Raw genomic sequence first — 15,068 nt, 5'->3', positions numbered from 1 at the left:
TACTATATGGTATCTCTTGGATATTTTACATACTTTTGCATACTATGTGCATTTTGTGCATTTTGCACAAATACATAAAAAAGAAGAACGTGGAAGAATTTTATGGTTAAATATTCGGACGCAAACTTGCATGACTGTAATTCGTTTCGTTGAATTTAAGGAATTTATGCGGGGAAGGAGAAGGAAAATATAATGAAGGTAAAGCTACTGTATTAACAATGCAGAAAATAAAAATGTTAATAGGAACAGAGAAAATGAAAAAGGATAGTTGGTATACCTCGAGGAATCGCGCGAATGCCGGTTTCGCTTGGCAAGTCGTTTTTATCGCCTTCCTCGCGGACTTCCAATTATCAAGGAAAAGCGTGTACGTTTCCAGGACGACTGCCTTGGTGAACTACAGAAAAGACAGCGAATAATGAATAACAAGTGGAAAGATAATCTCTGATATACAACGCGCGTTATCGAATTAGAATGGTCATTGCATTCGGTTCTTCGAAACGTGTCCATTGTAAACAACTTGAATGTAACTTTATGGAATGGAATAGATTAAAATTTCGTTTCTTTTTTCAGGAACTTCCCTGACAATTTTTTTTCAGAAACATTGTTTTTCAGGAACATTCCAAGAAACTCAATACAATATATACTTTTTAAGAAGGTAGGTAAAATAATATGAATCAGAAGAAGCATAACAACGAATTAAAATTTTAGTTGAACAAAATGGTGATGTGTTTAATAAGAAAACATACCACATCGAGGAAAACATCGCCAATGGTCTGCTTAAGCTCCCAAGTATCCAGTCTTTTACGTAACTCCTCCAGGAACACTTCATGATGGTTGAGAATAGAAGGAATCTGAAACACGAACGTACAAACTTTCTTTTCCCAACTTACCCTAACATTTCCGACACAAGATATTAAAAACGGGAAGTTGCGTGAAATATTAAACTTCAAAGATAGTAATGTAGGGGTTCTATCGAACTCTTGATATTCAGCTATAACGAAGTTTCAGCCCGCTGCTTCATGCTGTAAAACGTGACTGTCGTTTGAACATACCACACCACGCGTAATTTCATTCCTCTTGATAAAGCTATAATAAACGTTTATTATCTCGTAATTTGGAATACAACGTTGTATTTGACAAGGCTAGTAGTTGTATTGATTCACGTTGTTAGCGTTTAATAGCAAGGTATCCTATTTGTTTTGTTACACCGTAGCATCGTATTATCCTTTCACGTTCATGTTCTATCGATTAAGAAATAATTAACAATTGTTCTTTCCGTCACGGAGATTGTAAGTCAAAGGTTGAAAAGTGCACGCTTGTCCAACGGTTTAACAAGTTAATTGGAAAGTCGTGGTGGCCACACATCGATCGGGTAAACCGTGTTAAAGGAATTTACGCGTACAGATTTCAATTTCGTATAGTTTCTTTTATCACCTTTTTCTATTCGTGCGAATTCTATAGCCTTTGAGTTTCACGGAATTTATTGTAAGTAGAATGACACGGATGATCGGATATGATCGAATATGGTCGAACGTGCGAATACTGCGTTACCAATTTTTATCATAATATTTTCGCACAGGATTACTGTTCTATTAACATCTTCAAATATTCAAATTCTGATGCGTTATACAATTAGCTCAACATCTATTTATTATGATATTATATTTAAATAATTATGAAATCTATGAATAAATTTCTCGATTTGATATTCAGCATGGGATTCCAAAATTTATCTGTGTGAATTAAATCCAAATGACTTGCTTTAATTATGACTTTAGAAAACATCGTATTTATTCTTTAGTATAAACTTTAAACTGTAAATTAGTAATTTACCTGATAGAAGATTTCGTCCACCGTCGCTGCGTCCACCAAACCTGCATTTTCGGGGCTCTTTAATGGTTGTAGATATTTCTAAAACAAAATCAAATTTTAATTAATTTTATGTACAATATAATAATTATCTGTTCCTTGACTAAAAATTCTGAAACATATTTATTCGATAAAATATTTAAGCACGCAGTTTTATATTGATTTCGATTGAAGTTCCAGTCTCCTTTTCTTTCTCTTTTTGGCCAATATTCATTAACATAGCAGAATTGCAATTCCAATAATGAGGTGACAGACTTAAGTCAATCGAATCAAACATAACCCATAATGTGACATTTCAGCAATCAAGTGGGACAAAGTAATTATATCAAAGAAATACCATATTGTAATATTAAGGGACTATTATAAAAATATATTATATGATCTTTTTTATTTCATACGAGACAATTAACTATATAATAATAACAGTTCCATCCGTTTGCATCCAAAAATCGATTTCTATTCAATAGATCGAAAAGAACTTTCATAGACTTACGCAACGTGTGGCAGTAAAATGGAAACTTTTATTTTGAACGTGAATAAATAACGGGCACTGTTTGTCGGGTTACATCAAGACGCATCGAATCATGGAACAGCCTGGACCCAGAACAAAAAGAAGCAGAAGAATCGATCGGGAAGCTCGAACGATGTGATGAATTGGATCTAAGGTGCTCCGCGGATGTTTAACTTTCGGAGAGTGGATAGCTGTGTTGAGGATATTTTTAGCGACTCGTATGCTAATGGCTCTCGGGATTAGGCTGGATGAAAAGGTTTAATGGATTTTAATGTAATATACGACGTGTTGGGAAAGTGTCGAGTATGCTCCTTCGATAGATCTTCGGTGGAAAAGTTTTAATTTCGAGGTTTAAGTGCGTATAAGTAACGAAATGTCTGTAATATGCTATGAATCATAAAGTTAAATAAATCTGTGCTCCTGTTTTGAAAAGATCATTCGTTTCAATGTTAATATATTGGTTTATCGCACAAAAAATATTAAGAAAAAACTAAGTAAAAAAAGAAATTATTACACATCTATAATTATATGTTTGATCACAAAATTCTATATTACTTAAAGCAGTTACAAGCAATTTTCGTAATAAAAAGAGTAGAGTTTTAATAATCGTATTTACTTATTCTAGTGAGCACTCAAAAAATTAATTGCCAATGAGATTTGGTGCGGCTTTATACAGAATTTATCGAGGATATTATATTGAAAAGTTATGTATTAATTCCATTATATTAAAGGTAATGGAATTTATTAAAATGTCACAAGTTGAAGTTCCCAAGTAACGGATTTAATTACGATGAAAATTATGTTGATATTGTTAGTGTTGAGCACTGATATTATACGTTGTACTGTTCTTAATTACCATGTTGATACGTGGCACCGGAACTTCCAGACCGAAAAGAGGATTATGGAACAGGGATATCAACGGACGGCGACGCGAGGTGACGGTGGCGTCGTGGTTAACTTAGCCAGCTACAAACTAGGAGACCCGGGGTTTCCAAGTTCTCGTACCGTAGTCTCTATTTTTCACTATTCATACAGATATTATACATGCAAAAGGCGAATATCACGTGATTTCGGCTATTCTTGCGCGTTCATTGTGGCATCATCTGTTGCGCGTCCTAAAGATCGTTGTGTTAAACAGTTTAATGCTTTTATTGCATTTTTCGTTTCATTGTCTAGGAGCCCGGAAGTCTTAATGTTTTTACTGTCATTTCTAATATCAACAATATACTGATTTCGCTGTTCATCAGTTAACAAATCGTACAGATGTTCTTGATAAAGTACTATGCGGAAAACTGTAAGTAAGTAACACGTTCCTCTGGTGCTCAGTTGATCTTTCTTAGTGAAACCAATGCAGAAGATTCTAAGGAGATAGCCATCAGTGGTTTTCACATCGACGTTAGCTTCGATCAAGGTTTGCCATTTTTTAACCATGAAACTCAATTTATCTGTGATAGCTATCTGCGGTTAGATCCATGCCATGGAAGTTGGTCAACAGTTGTAATAGTATGGCCATCGTTTTTAACGCGAGAATCCTAGATAGGCATATCTAGGTTGAAATAAGAAATTTCTATACAAAAGGAGGAAACATGATACGAGAAAAGATGTGATCTTGAAAAGAATCTCAAAGACGTAGAGAAATATAAATAAAAATTTCTCTAACTCATCGAGTAAATCTCACATTGATAATAGGACATTTTCATCGTAAGCTTGACGCAGGGGGATGAATTAGCATTAATTCTCATCACGATGGAAACACACTTACAATGTAAGCCCGGTTTATTTGTGCTTTCCTGATGGATACCTTTCTATTATTTTTCTAAGACGAAGCGCAACATGAAAAATCGTTGGTAGCCAGCCCCAAGGCCATTGCTAAATAATCGTTCAGCTCGAACAACAATCATCGTGGACCGTACTGTTTATAAAATATGACAATCAAACGTTTCATGATATACGCGGACGGGTGTTGCGGAATTCGAATTCTTCTGGTAAATTTGTCGAAAAAATCTTGCGATGGAAATCGTCTCCTATGCGTTACGTGGGTGTTTTCATTTTTAATCAAAAAATTAATTGTTAGTGAAATACCCAAAATTATATGTGACGAGTCTTCCGAGAAGAATCTCTTTTCGAAAAAACGTAAAAAAAGATTCGAAAATGTTTGCTAAACAGCATTGTTATTGACATCGATTAGATGGTTCGTAACAATCGTGTGTTTTTATTCGGAAAAGAAAAAGAAAAGAACAAAACAGTGAGATTTAGCGTTGATGATGAATTATTTGCTTTTGAAAAAAGACACATGTATCTTTTACATGTAACTTTGATCATGTTTAAGTAGAGTTTAGGTCATGTCTAAAGAAAACATAGTTTTGTAGTCGTTATTTAATAAATAAAAAATTCAAAACTATAGCATTGAAACGAAAGCTTTCATTTATTTTTCATTTATCGAACTAACGAAAGTGCACATGAGTGTACAGTGTACAACCCCGCACACGTTCCATCGTCAATTTCATTTTGTAACACGTGGATGATCGGTTATTACAATTTTCTGGTTACGATTGACCGCTTGTGTATGAAAAGATAGAATTTAATAATCCTGGTGAAGGTAAATTTCATCCCCTCGCGATAAACTGGATCGCGAAATATAAATAAACTGTTAGAAACCAAACGTTGTTTCAATTATTCGTCGCGATATTAACATTCGAATCGATGGCCACGTTCGATAGAACGAAATCGTATTTTTATCGTTTCTATGTTCGATAATGATATTCGACAGCGTTGATCCATCGAATTCTTTACGAGCAACTATCTGGATCCGTAAATGTCTGGACACAGTAACGTTTGCAGATTTGCGTATGCGATTCGAAAATAGGCGCACATTAAGACAGGCTGAGCGACTAACACGATTCATCGATATGCAAATTGAATTAATATATTGGTTCGGTATGAGTCATTGATTATTTGTACTTCTAACAATGGATATTGAGTATAAATCTGCAGGCGATAATATTAAAACCAATATTTTTGTCATGTTCTTAAACGTAATTATTAAAAAGATAGTATATATATAACAATAAAAAGGACATTTAATGAACGATAAGCTTTTAAGATTCTTTAATACCTAAAAATTATTAATCTAAAATTAAACCGCACCATCGCTTCTTTAAAACATTCCAAAAAATATTTTCAAAGAATAAGAGCAAAACAAGACATGAAAAAAAAAGAAATAAGAAAGAAATATTATCAAGACTGTGTAACCAATATTTGCGCAATATTTTACGTTTCAAAAATAAACTGATATAATATCATGAAATACGGAACAACACACATCTGTCGACAACTACGATCCTTCGCATCGCTTCGATCCATCCCTTATTTATTCAATCAACGTAGAACTGGCAGCGTAGAACCAATACAGGAGAACAGATTGAATATTCCCGCAATTCTCCATTTTCCATCACTATATTCGTCTAAAATATGCGGAGCTTCTGAGAATAGCGATCGTAAAAGATTTGCCGCAACTGACATATCGATACGCGCAAATAAATCTAGAAATCACGTTTGCCACCATCGAGGATCGGTTATTAAATACACAACACGCGCTACGACGCAGGGCCGCGAAGGTTACGGACCATTTACGCCTAGCGTTATTTATGAGAAATGCTCGTCCTTCTGTGATCCTATCGTGTCGCAAATAGACTGCGCTGTAATTACGAATGACTAATTGCAAGCATTATTTATCGATTCGGCAGCATTTGAATGCGAATACTAGAACGAAACTCGAAACACTTGCAGCTTCTTTAAATGTCAAGCGACGAGGAAACGATGGACGATCTTCTCCCGCACTCGAGTTTCCTGAAATGGCGCGAAGTTTCCTTTGCTCGGAGCAATGAAACGGAAAAATTTGGATCCTCGGCTGTGCAGAGAGAAAAGAATTATGAAGTTGTAACGAGAATTGTTTCTTTTTGTGTAAATATGGGGTAACGAGAGGAAATATCGTTTTCGTGGAAATTTAATAAAACGAAACGTTGTTCGCTATCTCTTTTTTCCTTCCAACTTTTACCTTTAACCTTTCCGACGAAACTGATGCCATTTTCGATAAAATGCAAGTAAAGAATTGCTGCGTTAGGGGAACTAATTAGTCTTTTGTTAGCACAGATAAAGCTCTTGGTAATTTTCTATCTATCATACTTACGTATCGATGTTACTTGATATTTACTTTTACATTATTTATCTGTAAACTGCGATTATTTATAAGTTCACGGAAAATTTTAAAACGTAACGATGCACAGTGTACAAATAATATACAAAGATACAGAAAAGTGCTTATTTAGTAAGCAAAAGAAATTTCTACTTAAATTTTATTCCTTCAGTTATATTTGTGGGGATATGAGTTTACATATATGCTTTTAACTTTTTAAAAGTAAAAAAATGAAAAGCGTTGCAATGTAGGAACTTGGTGAGTTTGTCATTTTGAGAATTTGTCAGGAAGCGCTATTAATTCGGATGGCACATTTAATGGAAACAACAAGCCGGAGATGCGAGGCTGCATAACTTAACGAGAAGCTTTTCACGAAGTAGATCAGTCGAGTGGAATCCTTGCTCGAATGAAGCAAATAAACGGGCAACGAGTTTGTTTACGAGAAACAAGGTCGCGGATCCGATGTTCGAAGAACTTTCGGAAAGCACATCTCCCAGTCGACGTGCATACCGATGTTCCTTATCGGAAGAGAAAACAAGACGGAAATCGAGACAAAGGTGATCTATGATTGTTTCGACATGCTGTTTTACATCCTTTGGTTGCGATATATAATGACCACTTTACGAGAAAAAAATTTCAAGAAACTACGTTGGATTAACACAGAAAATACGAGAAATTACATTTTTGGTCTTTCCCAGGAAAAAATTTTAATATTTATGATACTGACAATCAATTTTATTTTAATAAAATTCTCCTTGTTATTATTTTATTTTATTGTATTTAAGGTCGCGTCAACCATTCTTTATGGTCACAAAATTCTCTTTCTATTTAGTCTTGGTATTAAACATAAATAAATATCATAAATATTTGAGAAATATTGTCTTCACAAATTATCACTGAATAAAAAAGTTGCTATCAAAATCGAAATATAAACAAATCATAATTTATCATGCAGTTCCCACGTAGGTGATCTTCATTTTGAGCACTAGCCCTAATAATTTTAGTAACTGCATAAAAGTTAACATTTTCGTCATTTTCCCATGTGCTTTCATTGTTTATATTTCCTCACTATTCGAATATTTTGGCATAATGGCATATTGTCATTATGCTAGTAAATTGATATTTATTGGAAAAACATGATTTTGCACGTTATTATTAAATTCAAGTATTAAATATTTCCTTAAATAATGATTATGGTTTCCATCGCATTCACACGTAAATATTCCCACTATTGCATTTAGTGACAGAACGTAGGGGAAGATATATATGGAGTGGATAGAACTTCAACGAAAGCATAAATTCGAATGAAATTTCAAGAACATGCAGCGTTATATTACACAGTGAAATTGCATTGATTTGTAGGCTTTATTAAAATATTGATCTACTCACATTGACTAGTATCTGCAGTGCTTCCACGTACGATCGCTCCGTATCGTACAATTCCACGACTACGTGAGTTCTCGTATCCTGAAAAACAAAATTAATAACTACAATGTAATGAAATAACATTTTGTAAATATCAAGCTCATTAACGATTAAAAAGAATGACTAAGCAATTCTATGTATAAAAATATTAAAAGAATGATTATATATAGCCTAATAATATCTTTGTAAAGAAAGACAAAGGGAAACGTGTAAACATGCAAAGATTCGTACTCTATAAATCACCAGAATAATACAAGAGTCATTTGGAATATAAATGTTTGATAAATCAATCAGGTCTGGGGAAACCTATTTAAAATTAAAATAAAAAGTAATGTTTCCAATAATGTTACAGATATTTTTATTTTCATGTTGGTTGGAATTCATTGGAATATCGGTTTTCTTAACTCGTAATCTTGTCAGAGAAATAATAACTGACGCAGTATCGATAACATTTACATTCGATTTAATCTAACAACAGATGTAGTTATAATTGTGTAAAGAATGTCTTGTTTATTCAGTAAATATTCGATAGTGGCAAGATCAAAGCAAATTAATAAGCGAACTTCGGACATAATTGTAACGATTATGTGACCACATCGTTAAAAACCATCTAGTCGTATATCAAGTATTACAATTATAATGTAGCTAAGAATAAAAGAACTAGACGTTAAATAAGCTTTAAAAGAAACACTTCCTTTCAAATAGTTAAAGAGAATCCTTTATATAGCTGACCTGAGTTTACATACTTATTACAATTTGTGGTATTTAGGTGTAAGCTGTATTCAATAGGAAATACATATATCGCGACGTTTCACCAGCATTGCATTTAGCTTCTTCAGAGGTCAATATCAGCGTGTCACTTGACCCCTGAAGAGGCTAACTGCATTGCTAGCGAAATGTCAGAATGTAATTCTCATTCGACACGACCTACATTCGAAAGATTCCAATGGTAACAAAAATCTAACGTGCCAGAAGGTATTCTCATTCATCACCGATTTTTAAATCTGATTTATTATTTTTGCAAACATTTGTGTAAAATTATAATGATACTTAAATAACGAATCTTAAACGGAATTTATAATAGATAAAATTATTGATGTAAGAATTCATGTAGATATTTTAAAAATCAAATTAAGAACCTTGACGATGACCAGTCTCCGATTAAATATCTATGAAACTGAAGTAACAACATTACTAGTCGAGCTTAGGCATTATTTAAATAAAATATTTGGAAAATAATTATTTTAATAATATATCATCTTTGATCAGACATTACTGTAAAATAATACTAAATAAACGATTACTTTGGAGGTAGAAAAGACAAGATAGGCTTATTATATGAAAAAAACGCGTATTTTAACGTTATTAATTATAAAATGATATAATAAATGATTTAAACATTCGAAAAGTACTCAGATTTAAGAAGAGATATTTTAAAAATTCTCCTAATTATTTTGATATTAATACAAATCAAATTTTTTCCGATTGTTCCATTGTTCTAGGATATCCTGAACAATCAACTGTTTCGAGAACAACAAATTCCGTTGTTTCGTGATAAAGATCGCACGTGCCCACGTATTGTACGAGCACGCGCGGACGCTCACGTGTTTACTGACATCGGCATGACACTGATTACGAGAAAAACTATTCTTGATTGCATAACGCATAAGACGCAACAGATAATCTTATGGCTTGGGCTTAGACAATCGTGATCGACCATTATGACATAATCATGGTTCAAGTCTCGCCCAGGTGTTCGATCTTTTCCATCTTCGCAGTCGTTTTTAAATTAACATAGGAAGTTTTCAGGTATCCTTTTTAAGTATATTCTTATTATACCTCTATTATTTTACCTGCTATTATTTTAGATAACTATAAAAACTATAATAACTACAATAACTAGAAAAGAATAGCTCTTCATATTGAGAGCAAATAATTACACGTGAATTAAAGTGAAATCCTACAATGAATGAATATTTGATAACGTTCAACTACAATCGAATATCACAGCATGGTAGTTGTAATCTTAGTCCAATATTTGTAAGAAAAAATTTATTGAGAAACAACACAAACAAATGTCTATTCTAAAATCTACAAAAAAGAAGTCATTTCTGTATGCTTAATATATTAAAACCGTATCATACAAAACTATGATGCTCATTAAACCCCAAATATATGATGAAAACCATTCATAAGCTAATTACTTAATCTATTACTACATTCACTTGAGTTATTCTCTTAAATGCTTTTTTAAGAATTCCTCTGAAAACGAACTTCTATTCAGACAGATTACTCCTCACATCGTTCGATTTATATCTGGATGAAATAAAAAAAAAAATTCTTTTTCTTTTGCCTGCTGCGTTACAGATTATACAACTTCCTACGCATTTTCCACGAAACAATGGAGCGCAATTTCACGGACACAGGAAACGAGGCAGATGGAACGGAAAATACGCCGGTTTTTCGAGCCGTGCATTAATTAGTTTGCCTAGCAAAATTTCGTATTCGCGCGCTATAATCGATGCCAAATGGGCGGGAAAAAATATTGGTATCGGTCGAAACAACGCAATGAGCACGATGGTTACAATGCGTGTGCAATATGATCGGTTGTGTGTGCACATATAGGTGGTTGGATTCATGTAAGCATGAAAAGGAAAGCTACCCACGCGGTCTGTGCTGACACGTTCGTTACTTTCGCTGTCCACCGACGGCTGGCTGATGAGTTTGCGATCAGCATTCATCGTCATCCTCTTCTACCGCCTTTGCTAGTCCCTTGATACGTTTTAAACTCCCTAATCGCGTATCAATCCGGCTCCCCACATTCGAGTCCCATGTCGATTGTTTACCAATCGTCTATCACACTTCGCAATCGTGAGTTTGTCTAATTCGCGAGATTTTCTCCGTCGATAGGTCTAATGATCTGGAGAGTCGATCAAAGACATGATCTATATATATATTATTCACTGCTTTTAGAAAATGTCCATTTGATATCGTTGACGTCTTTGATTAAGTTTCAGACAGATTGTTCGTTATCTAGAAAGCTAAAAGAAGGGATTTATTTTGAAATGTTCAGTAGAAGATATGTAGATGGTAGAAGAAAAACATGAAAACTATATTTTTGTTGATTTTTTGATTGTAGTGTCAGTTTATGATTAAATAGGAGAATTTTAAGATGACATAATTGAGTATGAAAGTAACCTGTCGATTATTAAACATAGCGGATAAGTTGACAGAGTTTTATGAAAACTAAAAGTACAATCAATAAGACTAACGAGTTTTATTTAAAAATTTTAAAAATATTTTAAAAATATTTAGAGGATCATTTTCAAAATTCAAAAAAGTTTAAAGTATTTAATCTTTGTTTTTTTCATCCTGTACAATACAACTTTATTCTACATTAATACAACATTTTTCAATATAACTGAAAAAGTGGAAGGATGCTAGATAAGACATTTCAGCAGTATATATCTCGTGATCTCGTTTGCCTACTGCACTCGTGTCCCACTAAAAATACCGCAAATCGTGTAAAAGTTATATCCAGTTACAAACACGAAAGAGTTATAATATAGGAAAAGATGACGACGGGAGAAAAGGAGGTTTTCTTCGATCAGAAGTTCCCCCTTATCAGCTACAAGTGTCGTTCGTTTTATGCTAACGCAGTTTTTATCTGAATAACATTTTCTTTACAACGTAACGCCAGGAAATATTAATAGAAAGGATTAATCATTGGAAAGTTATAATAACTGTTGGAAGTGAGAATCGGCAACCGAATTTTAAGCGAAGAAAAATCGCAAAAAAATTGTATGAAAATAAAACGAAACAAATCCAATATCATGTTATGAAATTTAAAAAAGTAATATCTGTAAATAAGTGTTCCAATATGGATATTTTATGATATTCGTATGATACGAAAATGATTAAATCTCGTGAACAAAAGTTTATTTCACGTCTGTTCGAGCATTTCGCTTATAAAGTGATTCAGCAGTGCCACTTTAAAAGCTCGGACCGTACGTCCGGCAAGTTTTGGCGTTTCCACGTAGAGCTTTCACACTTCGAGCAGGGATGATCATATGTCGAACACGTCGTGCATGTACCACCGTTCTTCCACGCCGCGTTATATTTAGCTAGCTGACTCAGGGCCCCCCTCGTGAGCTTGCAAGCTCCCCTTTCTGTCTTATTCGCTCTTTCACGCTTGTCCTTCTTTCCACCGAGAAACACGCCATTCCGTACGATTACCGAACCGATTACATTCGAGATTCGAGCGGTCCCTAAAATCTGATTTTCGTATCTTTGTTAATCGACAGGGCGAAGTTACAATTTTCGAGTTTGTTTTAAAAATTGTAGTTTATTCTTTTGTGGTACGATAAATATCAAAGATGAATGAATATCATAAATATCATATAAAACTTGTAATCAAAGTTACAAATTTAACTGTAACTAATTTTAAAGCACTCGAGTAAAAAAATTAATTAAGATAAAAATTGTATTTGAAGTGATTTTATGTGAACATATTGAAGGGTAAAGCTCTGTGAATATGACATTTTTATAATGCTAAATTATTACGATACTTCCAGCTATTATTTGATTTCACAATATTTTTAATTTACGTGTAATCAAAATTTCATGTTTATGTATGAATGTAAATAGAAAATTATAATTAGAATTAAGATTAAAACGGAAATGTAAACAATTTTCAATTGATTAAAATTATTCTCAGATTTTCTGATGACCATTGATTCCTCGACTGATCGTTAATTTTAATCACTTTTTAAACCACTCTGAAACCACTGCAAACTTCGTTATCGTTCCGTGTGACGAGTGAAAAGTGGAATTCTACCGGTATCCCTGATCAATAATTCAATAATATTTCCACGAACAGAAGCAAGACGGACGAATGGTTGGGAAAGTAGAACACCGATATTAGTTTAATGATAAGGGGTCCTTGGAAATCCTAGAACTGGAATGCGTTTTCACGTGAAATTAGACCCTAATAGAGAAACGTGACGTTGCGAGAACAGATTGACAAATGTCGATGCAAGGCTACGTCTATGGCCCTCGTATTCAGTACAACGCGCGTTTCTTCCTCGATGGAATTCGAGAATTCCAATACGGTATGTTTCTGTCGATACGTCTTATGATTCCCGTTATTATCGCAGCGGCAGAAGTCAATCTACGATCTACTATATCGATTAGATTAATGAGAACCCTAATATCTAATGCATTTCCTATTCTACATGTAAAAGATAGAAAGAGACAGTATTCGAAGGAATGAAATTTACTAAAATTTGATACTATTAATAGTGAATAAAAAAGAAAATAACAAAAGGCAAATTAATTGATTTAGGAAACTGCTATATATTTTTTTTACTGTATATTTGCTTTGTTCGTTGCATATTTTTCGAAGTCAGAATTTATATTATACATATAATTTTAATTTTAATTCAGAAGAACGGATGAAATCGTATAATATCAGAGACACAATTTTTATTTATTGCATACATCTTCTTCTACTCGTGTGACATTAAACGACAGCTCCACGGGAGAGCAGCTTAGAACTAAGGAGCTTTTCTAAGAGACAGGGAAGCTGAAGCGCACTCTTTGACCTTTTTATTGCCTTGCATGTCATCATTTGCGTTATCGTTCCGCTGTTTGTTCAACATCGCAGAATCTACCACAGCACGCATTTTTACAGTGACCGTAAAAGAATAAGAAATAATATATCATATAAAGTACGGAAAAATGAAAAGATATTTATATAATTCAAGAAATGAAAAGAATTTAAGACAGACAAAGATAAGCATTTTATATAATAAAGCAACACAATCGTCATTATATTGATTCATTAATTTTATTATACTTTCTAAACAACTTCGTGTACTGTACTCGCTAGTTAATATTATCAATTCCAGGAATTGTTCAGTGAAATCAGACGATAATACGAATTTTAGTATTCTGAAGGATCTACGCGTTAATCCTGTCTAGAAGCAGGAACAGCAACACGAAGCTAAAGATTGACCCTTGACCTTTGTCAACAATCAGGATCACCGGTCTAGTACAAGTTATATTATTTCTGCTGACTGCCATATTAAATATGATTTCCTGCTTCTGTTGTGATTTTCGCGTGATAATTTTCAAACGCATAATACGTGGATAACGAACTTTATTTATCAAATAACGTCAGGTTTCACGAGTTCGATTAACACCGTGACTAACTGTGATTATTATTGCATGATTAATTCGAGACAATTAAGATCGACGGTTAGACGTTTCACTTTATACCCAATTAAATGGTACAATCATATCTAACGATTTAACTCTAGACCGCTAGAACCCGCGAACGTCAAGATCGATATGATTATTTTCCTCGTTCCTCAGATTATGAGATGTAAGTGGTACACGACGTTGCGAATAGAATCGAGAATAAATAGAAGGTAGCCGAGCTTACGTGATGTACTAGCAAATATGAAGTTATACCGCTCGCGTAATATTAGTTCTAGCTGTAACCGGCAACGTTTTATCAAACTCATAAAATTCTCCCGTTATCAAAGATTACCTATTAATGATCCAACTTTCATCTCTAAGTAATCTCCATAGAAATTCAAACGCTCTGTTCTACATGCTATTACTCTTCTCGCTAACCATACACCATCTATTGTGTATCATCAACTACATCATACCAAACGAAGCAAAAAAACCTCTCTATAAAACAAACCAAACCAACGTCATCAATCAGGGGCTCAATCAATCGTCAATCCTAACTCTAGTCATCGAACACGGCCACACTAGTTCTCTACCAAACAGCTCTCTTCGATTACCATTCTCAACGACACGATTCTCAAGAGACTCACACGTGACACGGGACGATTTAACGAAGGCTGGATTCAGCCTGGCCACCGAAAAAACCTCAGCAAACGGTCACGTCACGTCAAAGTACTCTCGTGTATCACGCCTGTACTCCTCTATTTCAAGATTGTACTCTTGAATCGCGATCCACGACGCTTGTTCGCACTGCGAGCCGCATTCTACTGGCCGATCTCGATCGAAGATTCGCACGTGACACGGGCGACG

At 34.0% G+C, this 15,068-nt stretch overlaps 1 protein-coding gene across 11 annotated transcripts in view; it reads right to left on the bottom strand.

Annotated features, from left to right (window-relative positions):
- The window catches only part of LOC100747260 (rho guanine nucleotide exchange factor 17), a 71,261-nt gene that overhangs the window by 14,717 nt on the left and 41,476 nt on the right, over positions 1-15,068 (bottom strand). For all 11 annotated transcript variants that reach the window (XM_024370839.2, XM_024370840.2, XM_024370841.2 and 8 more), the window contains exons 9-12: positions 7,965-8,042; positions 1,834-1,911; positions 747-851; positions 278-394 (exon numbers count right to left, since the gene is read on the bottom strand). In XM_024370839.2, the coding sequence (XP_024226607.1) occupies positions 278-394; positions 747-851; positions 1,834-1,911; positions 7,965-8,042 (378 nt within the window). The remainder of the gene's footprint in view (positions 1-277; positions 395-746; positions 852-1,833; positions 1,912-7,964; positions 8,043-15,068) is intronic.

The sequence above is a fragment of the Bombus impatiens genome, unplaced genomic scaffold, assembly GCF_000188095.3.
Source record: "Bombus impatiens unplaced genomic scaffold, BIMP_2.2 scf_0969, whole genome shotgun sequence".
In the NCBI taxonomy this organism is placed as follows: domain Eukaryota; kingdom Metazoa; phylum Arthropoda; class Insecta; order Hymenoptera; family Apidae; genus Bombus; species Bombus impatiens.
The sequence above is the reverse complement of the archived record's forward strand: the minus strand, read 5'-3'. Positions and strand labels throughout refer to the sequence as shown.